Source organism: Cynoglossus semilaevis, chromosome 8, assembly GCF_000523025.1.
Source record: "Cynoglossus semilaevis isolate Cse_v1.0 chromosome 8, Cse_v1.0, whole genome shotgun sequence".
Lineage (NCBI taxonomy): Eukaryota > Metazoa > Chordata > Actinopteri > Pleuronectiformes > Cynoglossidae > Cynoglossus > Cynoglossus semilaevis.
Window position 1 is genome coordinate 9,272,937 of NC_024314.1, and position 14,879 is coordinate 9,287,815.

The 14,879-nt window shown below is 41.8% G+C and overlaps 2 protein-coding genes and 1 long non-coding RNA gene across 3 annotated transcripts in view; 2 read left to right on the top strand and 1 right to left on the bottom strand.

The window, feature by feature from the left end:
- Positions 1 to 815: 815 nt before the first annotated feature.
- Positions 816 to 4,388, bottom strand: LOC107988853 (uncharacterized). The gene is made up of 3 exons (XR_001760356.2): positions 3,647 to 4,388; positions 2,297 to 2,433; positions 816 to 900 (listed from the first exon to the last, which is right to left on the bottom strand). It is a non-coding gene; the product is annotated as an uncharacterized LOC107988853 (long non-coding RNA).
- A 213-nt stretch (positions 4,389 to 4,601) lies between these two features.
- On the top strand, positions 4,602 to 7,669 carry slc18a3b (solute carrier family 18 member 3b). The gene has a single exon (XM_008314570.3). It carries the CDS (start codon positions 5,260 to 5,262, stop codon positions 6,826 to 6,828), a length of 1,569 nt encoding a protein of 522 aa, XP_008312792.1. The 5' UTR covers positions 4,602 to 5,259; the 3' UTR covers positions 6,829 to 7,669.
- Positions 7,670 to 7,691: 22 nt separating this feature from the next.
- The window catches only part of chatb (choline O-acetyltransferase b), a 7,903-nt gene continuing 715 nt past the window's right edge, over positions 7,692 to 14,879 (top strand). Inside the window, exons 1-15 of the mRNA XM_017034158.2 lie at positions 7,692 to 8,207; positions 8,616 to 8,730; positions 9,482 to 9,673; positions 9,759 to 9,877; positions 10,561 to 10,614; positions 10,700 to 10,880; positions 11,819 to 11,996; positions 12,076 to 12,245; positions 12,326 to 12,426; positions 12,510 to 12,638; positions 12,719 to 12,841; positions 12,941 to 13,082; positions 13,297 to 13,359; positions 14,108 to 14,245; positions 14,658 to 14,868. Coding sequence (XP_016889647.1) covers positions 8,686 to 8,730; positions 9,482 to 9,673; positions 9,759 to 9,877; positions 10,561 to 10,614; positions 10,700 to 10,880; positions 11,819 to 11,996; positions 12,076 to 12,245; positions 12,326 to 12,426; positions 12,510 to 12,638; positions 12,719 to 12,841; positions 12,941 to 13,082; positions 13,297 to 13,359; positions 14,108 to 14,245; positions 14,658 to 14,868 — 1,846 coding nt within the window. The 5' untranslated portion in view covers positions 7,692 to 8,207; positions 8,616 to 8,685. The remainder of the gene's footprint in view (positions 8,208 to 8,615; positions 8,731 to 9,481; positions 9,674 to 9,758; positions 9,878 to 10,560; positions 10,615 to 10,699; positions 10,881 to 11,818; positions 11,997 to 12,075; positions 12,246 to 12,325; positions 12,427 to 12,509; positions 12,639 to 12,718; positions 12,842 to 12,940; positions 13,083 to 13,296; positions 13,360 to 14,107; positions 14,246 to 14,657; positions 14,869 to 14,879) is intronic.

Genomic DNA, 14,879 nt, shown 5'->3' on the forward strand with positions numbered 1-14,879 from the left:
ATATTTTATTCATAGATGACAGAATTTACAAATTTTATGAGAAAAGTAAATCAAATGGTGGATTGATTGTCTTCTGCTGTTGACAAACTGAATACTGAGTTAAGTTCTTCTATATTGAAAAACTTACACTGTATATCAAAGTATACTTCACTGTCAAACTATTGTTGTAGCTTAAGTGTAACCTGAACCAGCCTGAGTAACTTTTTGCTGCGTTCCTTCTACATCTTTCCTGCTTTGTCTACAACATTTCTACTTCTTTATGCAAACCCTGTTATTTTCTATTGTTTACTTTTTTCAACTGTTTGTAGTTTGTTCTTCTCTCCAGCAGATGGACACGTTCATTTCCTATAACTGTATCAATAACTATACCTGTGATCCTTTTAACTGGTATCTGGTGTCACAGCAAATTGAGGAAATATTAAAACCATTAGGAAACAAAACACTAACTTTTTCATTCTCTGTGGGTAAAGAAGAACCTTAATAAATAATCGTTTTTATTTGATCTGAGTGCAGGTGAGATTTCCAGCTGAAGACTGCACTGGGAGATGTTCCTGATTGACTGGGGTTTTTGGCAGCGTGGAAACATTAGTCATAATAAGTCTTAATGAAACCAACGTGAACGTTTGACACCAAGATATTTAACTACATGGAACTACAGTATTGTCACTACAGACTAGGAGACACGGGTGTCAGCTGAGTGACAGTGAATGTAAAGATTAGAATATAGCCAAAACAGTGTGTGAGATAAAAACATGTAACGTGACTTTAGAATTGTTTGAAGAGTAACATCAGCGTGTTCCCATTTACCTGTTTGCCACCAGGTATCCACCACAGGACAACGCTTGTCCCCGACCTCACTGTAGTACCACTGCCATGCTTCAGTGTTGATTGGCTCACCCACTGCCAGAACACAAGAACAGAGTCAGTCATGAAACGTTGGTTTGCTCTGGTTATGTCAATGCAAATATGTTCACCTGAAATAAAAGAAAAAAACCGTATATATATATATATTTTTTATTATAGAGGTTTTTTTTATAGAGGCTGATGCTCCCCTGTAACAGGAGTGCAGTATTAAAATGTGTTTTCAAAATTTAAATAATTTAAAAAATGCATTTTCCAAAGAGGCCATTACTAAGAACTGGCTCAATTTTAAAGCACAGAGTTATAAAGCGTGTCAGACAATGGTAGACAAAATATAAAAAATAGAAAAGTTAACACTCTTCTCTGTTTAAAGGCTGTTTGTGTATTACTGCTTTCACTTTGGCCTATTATTTATGTAACTGTAACTGTATGATAAATGATAAAACTAAATAAAAATGTACAAAAAAAATCAACTTTCTCATAAATCATTCTTTCCAAAAATGTTAAAATGTTAGAAAATATCCAAGTGCCATTTATATGTTTAACTTCCAACCAATCACATTATAGTTTTCAAAAATTGGGCAAAAACACATGTTATACTATGTTGTTCATGAATAAAACATGAAATACAAAACAGTAAAAATTAAAACAACTGTATACTGTAAAATCTGTTCTAGATCCGCCCAAAAAAAAAAAAATTAAAAATTAAAAATTAAAACAACATTAAAAAACACCTTCAAATTGCAACTTTATACCTTAAAATCTGAAGGCAAATCAACTTTACTGGAATATGCCATACGTAGAGATAACATTAATTTACAGTTCTCTCTGACCCTCTCTGAAGGTGCAAACAGGCAATATATATATATATATGTATACATGTATACATATATAATGTGACTTTCTTGGAAAAATGCGAAAGACCACAAAGCAATCCAAGAATACATGTGTATCCTCCAAGATTTACCACCATGTGTGAATTTGTTATAAAAGGCTTATAAAAAAACCCAAAATCAACATAAAATAGTATTAATAGTATTATAATCAGTATTTCCTAAATTGATTTGATTCAATTGTCTGTCTCCTGCCTGGCTGTTGATATTGCTAGTGATGTAGCCTGGAGGATTAGTCCTCTGTCTGTGGTGCAGGTTATAAGACTGAGAAGCGAGAACTTTTTACTGTGTGGTGAAAACACTCCCTGTCCTTCCATCACGATTGTCTTGGAAGGCCAGGATTTACCTAGCATAAATATTGGTATACACTTTTTAAATTACCTTATTTTTGTACATTTAATTTAAAATACGCCCTTTTCTCAGCATGAAGGCAGGTCTCAGTGTCAGTGTGGCATAGTAGATGGTACGCCTGCGCTGTGATCTCTAAGCTGCTAATGTACTCCAGAAATACACTCTTGTGAGGCCAAGTGTGTTACACTAACCTGAAAGGTGACTGACGTTCATGTCAGAGAGTCGTCAGCAGGTGAAATCCTCTCAGCGTCAGCAACAGTGATGGCAGCGATGGATCCGATGACGCAGTCACAGGAATAGTTGTGTTACAATATTAACTCCGCCAAGGCTGGGAAACCAAACAGATTAGCAATGTTTTCTTAGAAGCAGCACAATTTGGATTTGTGATCTGTTTGGGTCTGTGAAATATAGCAGCACTAATACCATCAGGCTCACAGGACGGAAGGTGAAACAGATAAAGCAGAATTTTGCTTTTAGGAACCAAGGATCTAAAATGTAAGGCCCCACTTCATCATCATTCAGGGAGTTTATTTATATGTTTATGCATATCCTCCCACATTAATAAACCTTATTTAATGACAACAAATGATTGAGTTAATTTTCTCTCTTTTCTTTCTTGTATTTAAGGTCCAGAGCTACTTATAGTTCCAAAAAAAAATTGCTTTGGATAGATTTAAATGTAAAATCTGCCTTTTTATGTGAACATAACGGATAAACTTCTTACTCTTCTTCTTATAATTTGTATATGTTATTGTATATGTTATTAATCTTAATATGTTATTTCATCTAATATAAGGGTGCGCTGACCACGGGCTGCGTCCTGGACTTCCTGTTCCTGTCCCCCCTTGTCAATTATTTGTATTGTTTTTATTGTCTATTCATGTTTTTTCTTGGAACGGGTTGTACAAACTAAATTTCGTATCACCTTCCCTGGTGCATATGACAATAAAGAGATTCTGATTCTAATTTACTTAACCCTAAAGTGTATATATTGTGTATAAGTTATTAAACTGCATTAACATACCTAAAACAGACCAAAACGTACTGTACAAATTAAAGCAGATTTAACTACAAGTCCTGGTTGTAAAATGATATTGTGTATTTTAGCCTATTTCACGTCACACCAACGGTGTTTCTGCTTAAAACAAAGCGCAAACTACAAGGGAAAACCACTTCACTGAAATCATTTGTCTCTGCAACGACAAAAACAAAGGTTGAAATAAGTCCAGGGGTTGCATAACACGGTGTTAAAGTGAGATTAGATGACATGTCAAAGGATGTGGGTCACACGACAAATACAGAGCTTACGTAACGTGTCTGCAAAGACTCTCCACGCAGTCTGGTGAATCCTGAGTAAACATTTAGCAACTTCCGTGAAATGTGTAACATAAAGAACCTCTGCCTCCATTGTCGCGACAAATGTACTATTTTGCACAACAGTCACCCACAGAGGGCTGATCCAAGGTCAAAAGTCATTATTTGTTTGTGTTAGAAGTACGCAAGGATTTTAACGTTTTAATATATAAACTTGGCCCTCTTACCTTAACGGTGTCACCTTTGACAATGGTTGACGCCCACGGTGACGTTAGAGCTGCTGGAATGTAGAATGAAAGTGACCGTGTGCCCTCTAGTGGATATACTGGATTGTTCAGGGTTCATTACCTTTGGGGTTTTTTGTTTGTTTGTTTTTTTAATTTTTTGTTCTTCATCCGGTCAAGCTTAAACAACCACAACAGTGTTGATTTTTTACTAAACTACAACCGATTTTCCTTAAGACTAGTATTCATGTTAGTAAACAATAACCCGTACCTGTAAGTATGTGGCGAACAGAACTTTGTAAAAAAAATTGTAAACTGCCTCTAATAAATTGAACTGCCCTCATGTATTTTCCCTGTGTACTGATACTATGTGGACATCATTTATCCTTTAGTTAAAAGAGCCGGCCGCAGTTCGAGTACAACTGTGCTTCTATGTACTTTTAGATTTCCACCACAAGAAGGCGCCTGTTACATTTGCTATAAGCGCGGATGCATTTTGACATGGTTCTGAAGTTTCCTCTGTGGATACCGATGGGTTTTATATTAAAGGTTCAGTGCACTGCGCTCACAACACGGCTGTGTTGTGGTTCTGAGGACTGTTAACAAGTGAAGGGATTTTGTTTCGTTAATCCTGTCAACATCATTTTGGGAGCTGTCCACCTCCTCTTGGTGCTGAAACATCACCTTCAGCTCAAACAGAAAAGACTATGTTCCTATCAATGTACTTAAGATTAGTAAAAAGATAATGTTGGATGTTTTATCAGTGATGCCTGACTGAGTGACTGAGTCCTATTTTTAATAGTACTGTATCAAACACTAATAAAGAAAATACACATATATTTATATTCACTACTTCTATGTAAACAAACGATGAAATAAACTCACATACATTTGCAGACAAGTCAGTTACAAACTTGTGGGGCGTGGTCAAAAAAGGACTTTAAGATTTTAAGAAATGGATGTAATATTCCCGCTGGCTCTTATTGGTTGAAGTGATCGCAGTCGTTGTTGATAATTAACATAAAGAGAACAAGTGACGAAGTGATCCACCTGGGGGCAAACTGGCGGTGCGTCACAGCTCTTGGTGAAAGGGGGAGAAAAAAAAACCCCCGTCTAAAATAGCGCCGATCCTGCGGGTTAATGTGCGCCAACGACCACAAAGTCACTCGTGGTCTCAGGGCAGAGCGCACGAGCGCCACAGGTGATTGAAGATTAGATTGGATTTTCTGTAGAAATAAGAAACTGAGAGTATTTTAGGTTAAGGCAACGCTGCAAACAAAAAAGTGCGATGTAAGTAGTAGAGGAGAGTCCCAAACCACTTCGATGCAGAAAGTCTGCGACTTTACAACGTCACTTCTCGGCAGATCATACAACAAAATCGGATGGGGCTGAGGCGAGGAAGAGTTGAGGCAGCGGAGGAAATGCATCTGCACCCATGAAGCAGCCAAGTGCCTCTGCGCCTCTCCCTTTACGCACAGGCGAGGCGAGGACGGAGAGCAGCACATCAATGTAGAGTTAGACACCAGTGAGTCATCTGAGGTGCTAAAAGCTCGGCAGCGGACAGGAAGAAAGCACAAAGACTATTTTCTTAAGCAAACAACTTTTTAAAGCACAATATGGATGAAGAAGGGAAATCCTCCGGGCTGGCTAAATCAGCCGCAGTAAAACTCTCTCAGATGAGCCAAAGAACCAAGCAGTTAGGAACCGCGATCAAGGATCCTCACCAGCAAAGACGGATCGTCTTAGTGATCGTCTGTGTGGCTCTTCTGCTGGACAATATGCTCTACATGGTCATCGTGCCAATTATTCCAGACTATCTGGCAGAACTGGAGAGTGAGCAGTCTGAGCACGTCCACGTAGTGATGCACCCCAACATCTCAGCCAACAGCACAAGCCAGGGCAAAATCAACAAGAACAATTTGGATGTCCAGATTGGAGTACTGTTCGCTTCCAAAGCCATCCTGCAGCTGATAGTCAACCCGCTGTCGGGAACTTTCATAGACAGGGTCGGCTATGACCTGCCACTTCTCATCGGACTCATGGTCATGTTCATGTCCACCTGCATCTTTGCATTCGCGGAGAACTACGCCACGCTGTTTGTGGCCAGAAGTTTACAAGGTCTGGGGTCTGCTTTTGCGGACACGTCCGGACTGGCCATGATTGCTGACAAGTACACGGAGGAGTCAGAGAGGAGCAGGGCGCTCGGCATCGCCCTGGCGTTCATCTCTTTCGGGAGTCTGGTCGCGCCTCCCTTCGGGGGAATCCTGTACGAGTTTGCCGGCAAGAGAGTGCCCTTCATCGCGCTCGCCTGCGTTTGCCTGGCGGACGGCTTTCTGTTCCTGACCGTGCTAAAGCCGTTCTCCAGCAGGACTAGAGAGAACATGCCGGTCGGCACCCCCATTTACAGACTCATGATCGACCCCTACATCGCTGTGGTGGCCGGGGCGCTCACAGTGTGCAACATCCCCCTGGCCTTTCTGGAGCCCACCATCGCCAACTGGATGGAGAGCACCATGCACTCCTCTCAGTGGGAGATGGGACTGACCTGGCTGCCGGCCTTCTTCCCTCATGTCATCGGTGTGTACATTACAGTTAAACTGGCAGCGAAGCATCCACATTTACAGTGGTTCTACGGAGCAGTGGGCATGGTCATCATAGGGGCCAGCTCCTGCACCGTCCCCGCATGTAAAACTTTTGGGCAGCTCATCGCGCCTCTGTGCGGCATTTGTTTCGGCATCGCGCTCGTGGACACTGCGCTGCTGCCCACACTCGCGTTTTTAGTCGACATGCGCCATTCCTCTGTGTACGGCAGCATTTACGCCATAGCAGATATTTCCTACTCTGTAGCTTATGCCATGGGTCCAATAGTGGCCGGGCAGATAGTGCACAATCTGGGGTTCGTCCAGCTCAACCTGGGCATGGGTCTCGTCAATGTGCTTTACGCACCAGCACTGCTGCTGCTGCGCAACGTGTGCCAAATGAAACCTTCCTACTCCGAGAGAGATAACCTGTTAGAGGATGCTCCTCAGGGGCTGTACGATACGATCAAGATGGAGGAGAGGAGAGCTAAAAAGAAGGGCTACAACTCTGCAGGAAACTGCCTGACAGTAGATGAAAACGGGTTCGAGCCGTTCGGAGCACAGCGCTCTCTGTCGGAGGAGTCGTCCGGCCCGGAGTACACTTAGACCGGTTACACTGACACATTGGCGCCGGAGAGACGCGGTTTGGTTCAAGTGATTTTTAACTTTTGCGTTGAGTTCCGACGTGCAATACGAACAGCCTGTCACTGTTTGTTCGTTTTATTTCACTGTGATCACATTGTGTCATACGAGTCTATGTATCGTTTGTCATGGACGTGGAGTTTTGTGAAAGGTCTCTCGGATACCCTTGCATTTGTGTGTTGTAAAAAATAATATATATAAAAAATAAACTAGATTAATATGCGTACGACATTGTATGGGACCAACTTTAAAGAGCACATTTTCCCTGTTACACAAAAGTAGCCTATATTTTTATTCTCGGAGGAAACTCTTTTTACTTGCACATCTAAGGCCTCTTCTCCTTATTTATTGTCTTACGATACAAAAGAAAAATACGTTTTTTATTTATTTAATTTAATTTTAGATTTTTGTCTGTTATTAAAAAAGCTAACTTTGTACATATGTGGATATAAAGGCACAATGTAAATTGTTTTAGGGGAAAAAAATACACGGACCTCTGTTAAAGCGAGTGTGTGCGGTTGTGCTCACGCGTGTGTGCGTGATTTTTCTTTTCTTTTTTTGGTCAAGATGTGTCTAATAAAGTCAGTCTCCTTATGATGCACAAACATGTAGGCTGTTCATTTACCAACTGTGGTTTTAATAATAAATATGTTTGGACCTGTGACACCTGTGCCTTTTCTTTCTCAGTCTCACTTCATCTTCAACATCACCGTCAATCTAACCACATTTAAAAAAATAAAATTATCGGAACGATATCGCAGCGAATTAAGATTTTAATTATGGAGGACTTTGTAAATACGTGACGTAACAGAGAATGGGTTTGTGTAGCTGTCAAGAATAAAAACAACATATTTAATGAGTATTAATATGACACAGAGGCGACTGCATACTAAAAAGTGAGTATTTAGAGAGAGATACGGGATTAGGGAGTTGAGATTTGTCTGCACACATGCAGCCACTCCAACGACGAGACCCAAACCGGACACGTCCCTTCATTTACTTTTAGTCGAACTATTCTAAATTTATCACGGGTTGAGGAGAAGGTGTGGGGGTGTGACCGAATGAGAGGTGGGGGGCAAGTTTTCAGATGAACATGTTCCTCAAATAGATGTGGATGGGAGGAGTTTCCTGGCTCCAGGGGGTAGGTAGACGCAAACACCTTTTTTTCTCCTTTTTTTTTTTGCGCATGAACATGCAGCCTTATGGCGAAGCGTGGGGACAGCGGAGCGGTGCAGCGGGGACAACAGCTTTTACTCAAGGATGGGATTTCACGCTGAGGACGTGGGAGGCACAGTGGACCCCAACACACACACTTCATGGGTCTAAAGTTAATCAGCCTTAAGGTAAGACTACTACCTTTTGTGCGTTACTTTTTAAATCCTGCAAACATTAATTCTTGTCAATTAAAGTTAAATATCTTCTTGTTATTGTAAAGTAATTGTAAAACAGAGTAAAGTTCATTCTGTCTTTATGAAGGACTATTTAAGGGCCTGTGCTTGGTTTCAGTATCAGACGTGTGTGTTAAGTTCCAGATTTCACACTTTACATGAAGACAAACGTAAATAATGTGAGGACGCATATTAGACTTAGTTATCTTGACCAACCTGTATAGACTAACACTGTATTCCTGACAACGGCGGGGGGGGGGGGGGGGGGGAGCAACTAGATCCAAGGTCAAGAAGCAGGTCTTACTTTGGTTCTCGTCATTTCCTCTCTTTTTCTCTTCAAATGCGTTAATGTGCGCCGTACAGGGAAGGCTGGAGTGACAGCAGCTCTCACACTTTCCACGTTACTTTCTGCTGAGTGGACTCGACCGCAAAGATGCCGATCCTGGAGAAAGAGACGACCAGAGACAGAGAAAGTCAAGTATGTGAACATCCTTTTCTTCCTTCCTTCCTTATCTTTCTTTCTTCCTTTTTTCTTTCTTTCTCTCTCTCTCTTTTCTTTCTTTCTTTCTTTCTTTCTTTCTTTCTTTCTTTCTTTCTTTTTCTCCACGCTGACGCTCTGAAAGCATTGGCGCATCGTTTCAGCACCACGGACAGCTCCAGACTGGTCCTTATTTATTGGCCGCTAGGGGCGAAAAATGCACAGCCTGGATCTCTGTCACTTAACTTAATTACATGTTCGAACGTTTGACCTTCTGAACATTTGACCTTTGTTATAGTCAGATCTGATTGGTGATTATATGACGATGAAAAATAATCTTATTTCATATAGTTCTTCTACTATTTGATTTTAAAAAAAACATTACTTTTTTTTAACTCTCATTCTCTTCAGCAGACATCTATAGATTCTTTTTATTTCCTATCTGCTGGTCAATATTAACATCCCCGGGTAGCAGAAGTATTCAATAAGCATGTGGGGGAACATCAAACAGAATATAATCAGTTTGCGTGTTTCATGCTTGCAAAAATGCATTTTCAACTCCCAGTGGGCGGTGGAAAATAATCTCAAACTAGCCCTGAGGCATACAAAATAAATAATTTACTGTATATAATTAAAGAAAACATGATGAAACGCCATTAGGGAGTTGCGTTCTTAATTAAAATAATGTCATGAAGCTCCGGTCCTTAAGTGATCATGTATTTATCCGCTCTTGGTCCGTCTTTGACATCAGGTGTTGCCAAAGGTTCCCGTGCCACCTCTGAAACAAACCCTGGATACGTACCTGGGATGTGTCCAGCACCTGGTGATGGAGGAGCAGTTTAAGAAAACAAAGGCCATTGTGGAGAAGTTTGGAGCTCCTGGAGGACTCGGAGAGGTTCTCCAGAAGAAGCTTTTAGAGAGAAGAGACAAGATGGAGAACTGGGTAAAGTTCAGGTCTATTAAATCTAAATTCTCTATTGCACAGCAGTTTGATGCAGTACCATTGTTTTACTTCTTGTCTTGTTCAGGTCTATGAATATTGGCTGGAGGACATGTATTTAAACAACCGGTTGGCTCTACCAGTCAACTCCAGTCCAGCTATGGTTTTCCCAAAACAGATGTTCCGAGATCATAAAGATGCCCTGAGGTATGCACTCAACTTTCACATTATATAAAGTAAATAAAATACACACTTGGTGACAGATAAGTGGTTCAATCTTAGTGTTAGTGTTAGAACTGGATCTGTTCTCCTCTACAGATCTGGTTTCAGATTAAGATGTGAAAAACAGACTTGGACAAAATCACCGGCTGCATCTGCCGGTCCGATCTGTGCCTGTTATAAAAACGAGCGGGCCGAGCAGACATTACACCGGCACATGCTGCCCTATAACTCAACATTAGCTTCTGTCAGCTTGTGTTGCACTAAGTGAATATTTCCAGAGCAGTCCAAGCAGCTGGTAATCTACTGACACGGTCACTTATTAGACCAGGAGTGACAGGGCCAAGCTCTCCACAGAGACCGCCGCTCAGGCCCCGTTCTGGGGTGTGGTGCTCTGCAGCCGCCTCCGCCGTATTGATCTGGCTTTGGACGTAATACCAACAAGATAAATGATGTACAATATGAGGTCTGACAGGGTGCTCCGCTTCCCTATTTTCCCACAGCGCCCACTCACTCACAGAAAATGGCTTTTTGGTCTACACGCAGCTTGCTCACTGTTAGCCGGTCATTTTCTATGATGTGATTACTGTGATTCCTCTGGGAATCTGATTATAGTTAGTACAACCTGGCTAATCTACTGTGAATCTTTGATGCACTGTCTTTATGTTTAGATTTGCCGCCCGTCTCATCAGGGGACTGTTGGACTATAAGAGAGTCATTGAGCAGTAAGTGGTGTCAGAGCAGCGAGACGATGACAGATGAAGAGTTATGTGGTTTGAATCACGTTACTGTGTAAACTGTGTTTGTCAGAAGAGCTCTACCTGTGGACGTCGCCCGTGGCCAGTTGGCTGGAACTCCTCTGTGCATGGAACAGTACTACCGCCTCTTCAACTCCTACCGCTACCCTGGTCTGAAGACAGACACGCTGAAGGTCCAGACCAAGGCTGCATCTTCAGCACCAGAGCACATCATGGTGGCCTGCAAGAATCAGGTCAGACTCCTGGCCTGTGCAGATATGATTCACACTCTGTCACTTTTTAACAAGAGTCTAGAAAATAAAGAAAAGCACTGACAGATACATTTACCCTGATCCTAAATATACATCCACATTACTCATAATACCATATATTTTCTACACAAGTGATTCCCAACCACTGTGCCGTGGCACACTAGTGTGCCGTGGAAAATTATCTAATTTCACTTGGGCTATTTTGAGGTCATTTAAACTTGGTTTTTTTTCCTGATGATATGTATGTGCCGTGGCTCAGAAAAGGTTGGGAAACACTGTTCTACACAATAATCAACCTCTATGGGTAAAACCTCATAAAGAGTGGAATCTTCAGTCAAATTAAAATATCCCTCATGAGAGCTTTTATGACTGTATTTTGTATATTTATTACTATTTAATAAGTAATACGTTTAATAAGTATTTTATAGACTGTCTCGATGAGCTGCCCTTCAACGATGCCAGAATACCATTAAGAATATTTTTCTACACAAAGACATATTACTTTGAACACAGAATGTTAATGGACAGTCTGAACTAATAGATGACCTAACACATGGTCACCTGTCTGAAGCAGTGATGATTCAGCAGCTCTGACCACTGTCACCAGAGGTCAAGTAGCTTCTTGGTGACACTTGACTGTAAAACAACTGGCGTTGCATCGATACATAAATGACTTCCCACAGTAGAAGTGGCAGTCACCGTGCTTTACCTAATACTGTCAACCTGGGAACCATCAATCAATGGCACATGAGGGTTCATCCCTCTGGAGACACAGGCAGTAAACCTAATTACTGCTAATTCAATCTAACAGGTCTCTGGGATCTTCCTTAAGAAGAATCACTAAATGACCAGGTGGCAGAGGCCTGGTTTCTAGTTTCATTTTGTATCTGATGATTCCTAAAATCTCCCTCTGTTAATAGTTTTTCGTGTTGGACGTGGTCGTCAATGGCAAACAGCTGAATGAAGCAGAGATCTTATGCCAGCTGGAGAAGATTGTGAAAATGTCAGGAAAAGCTGAGGAGAGACTTCCTCCCTTTGGAATCCTGACCTCAGACGGCAGAACAGAATGGGCCCAGGCCAGAGACGTACTCACAAAAGGTCTGAGCTGGGACAAACGCTCTGTGCTGGAAACAGTATTTGTAGTTACTATTGTTGTTTTTTTTTATTTTCCACTCAGAACCAAGCAACAGAGACTCACTGGCCCTGATAGAGAGCTGCCTGTGTGTGGTGTGCCTAGACGAACCCAGCGGCCTGGTTCCCAGTGACACCAACCGAGCTCTGCTGATGCTGCACGGTGGCGGCCGTGACAAAAACGGGGCAAATAGATGGTACGACAAGTCAATGCAGGTCGGTGTTCAAAACGTTCCACTTCTCTATAAATACTGTACGAGGTATTCAGCGTTTACAAATCATATCTTATATCTCAGTTTGTGGTAGGGATGGACGGGGTCTGTGGCGTAGTGTGTGAGCATTCACCATTTGAAGGAATAGTACTGGTGCAGTGTTCTGAATACCTGATGAAGTACATGTAAGTCGAGTCGATGCACGTGTGACGAGTTACTTCAGTTCTATTGAACGGACATATACTGTAATCATCGGTTGTCCAAACAGAACGGAGAGCCCCTCCAAGATGGCGACGGCCTCTAGCGTCAGAGAACTCCCCGCTCCCAGAAGACTGCCGTGGAAATGTAACCCACAGATCCAGGGGTTCTTAGCAGCGTCAGGAGAGCGACTCCAGAGGTGAGACTGAAACAAGAAATCAGATCAATGTTTGAATAATGTACATTTTTGTTACATTTTTTTAATGTTTTTTTTTTCAGACTGGTCAACAACCTTGACATGGATGTTTATAAGTTTGAAGCCTACGGAAAAGAATTCATCAAAAAGCAAAGGATGAGTCCAGATGCATTCATCCAGGTTGCCTTACAGCTTGCATTTTACAAGTAAGAAAATCTGTGCTAAAAAAAATCCGTCATGTCCCTTTAGCTATTATTATGCCTTGAGCAGCGCCAAGAATGTGTCCACTACTCCTCTGTCCTCAGATGCAGGGGGAGACTTGTCTCCACTTACGAGAGTGCGTCCATACGGCGTTTCCAACAAGGTCGAGTAGACAACATTCGCTCTGCCACCCGTGAAGCCCTGGCGTTTGTAAAGTCCATGACTGATGAGAGAGTCGTGTTCGCCGTGAGTCATTTTTCTCACTCTGACCGCAATTACTGAGCAACTCCCACATTACCCTCCATCACACCTCTGTGGAGAAGCAGGTGCAGCTGGCACCGACCCACCGACTGTCCCACTCACTGTGGGCTTCACTGGATCAATTAGAGTGTATTTACAGGTTCCCCTTCATGCTGTGATCATTTCTTCTCTCCTAAATAACTCTGTACTTCTCCACCAGGATTCAGAGAAGATGAAACGACTGCGGGACGCTCTCAATGCCCAGACAGATTACACAATCGCTGTAAGTACTTTAAAACCATAGGTTGAACTATTATTATAATCATATGCTGGTAAAAATACTAATAATTTGTTTTGTTAGCTTTTAACATAGAGTTCCATCCATTGATGTAGAATCATTATTTTACCTTCTTTGTAAGTTATGCATCCCTAAATGACAGGTTGATTTTATAGAACATTCCAGAATGTTGTCTTTATGTCAGTGACCACTGAGCATGGCAAACCAGCTTGTAACACTCACTAGTGGCCACAGAGAGCAACAGCAGATTTTATTCGAATCCAGAATTTAACCATGGGATTTTACTTAGTTTTAACAGTTAATAACTAAATTGTAGTTTGTTTTGAAGTATAATTGGAAAATGTATTGAGTTTTTAAATGACTCCTAATTCATTAATATAACAAACTACAGAATCTCTGGGACTGTGGCTGTGTACACTGACACCACAGAGTTTAAAAGGCACAGTAAAAGTGAATTAACAGCACATAAACACATCTACTGTCGTACACGGCTCAAACAAAACTGTTTGGAGGCAGTTTCTAAGGAAAAAACCAGGCCAGCGGTTTTCCTCTGCCAACTGCTGTTTCATATTTAATAAATAATTTCATCCAACGTTTCAGCAAGAAAGTGAAAATTGCTGTTCATAAAAAAAAGTTCTGTTTTAAAGAAGGTCAGACAGTGGAGCCCGTCAGGCTGCTGCTGAGGATCTAAAAGACTTCATTAGCACTGAGCAGAAACCAACATGTCTTCCAGGCTATTACAGGAATGGCCATAGACAATCATCTCCTCGGACTTCTGAGGATGTCAAAGGAGCTCAACATGGAAAAGCCGGAGATCTTCTGCGACCCGACATATCTGATCAGCAACCTCTTCATCCTCTCTACAAGTCAGGTGTAGGATTATTCTTTTTATTTTCTCTTAACAAAATGAAAGGCAGAGGCTAACAAAGAGTGCACGTAAAAATGGGTTCAGTGTTCGTCTACCATCAAAAATGATTAGTCATTAACAAAAAATCAAAATAGACTCAAGGTTCTTTTTAACATAGTACACAAGGCTGTAAGCAGTAAAGAGCCAAAGCTAAAACAAACAAAGCTGTTATCCTCAAGGACATCAGCAGACACTGAAGGAGACACTTGGCACAAAAGTGGAATTTGTTGGCCAAACTAAACAGAACTCCTGCTTTTAGGCTAATGAAAGACAACGACGGTGTGTTGTTTTTTCAGCTTCTATTTCACTCTGTGACATTTAAAGAGTCTTCCGTTTAAGGCCACGGGTGTAACCCGGACTGTTGTCCCCTCACCAGGTACCAACCACTGTGGAAATGTTCTGCTGCTACGGCCCCGTCGTGCCCAACGGCTACGGCGCCTGCTACAACCCACAGTCAGATCACATCATGTTCTGTGTGTCCAGTTTCTGGGCAAAATCAGAGACCAGCTCTGCCGTGTTCGTCAAAGCCCTGAACGAGGGCCTGTTGGAGATCATGGACCTGTGCAATAGATGCAGCGCTGCTGCTGCTGCTGCTGCT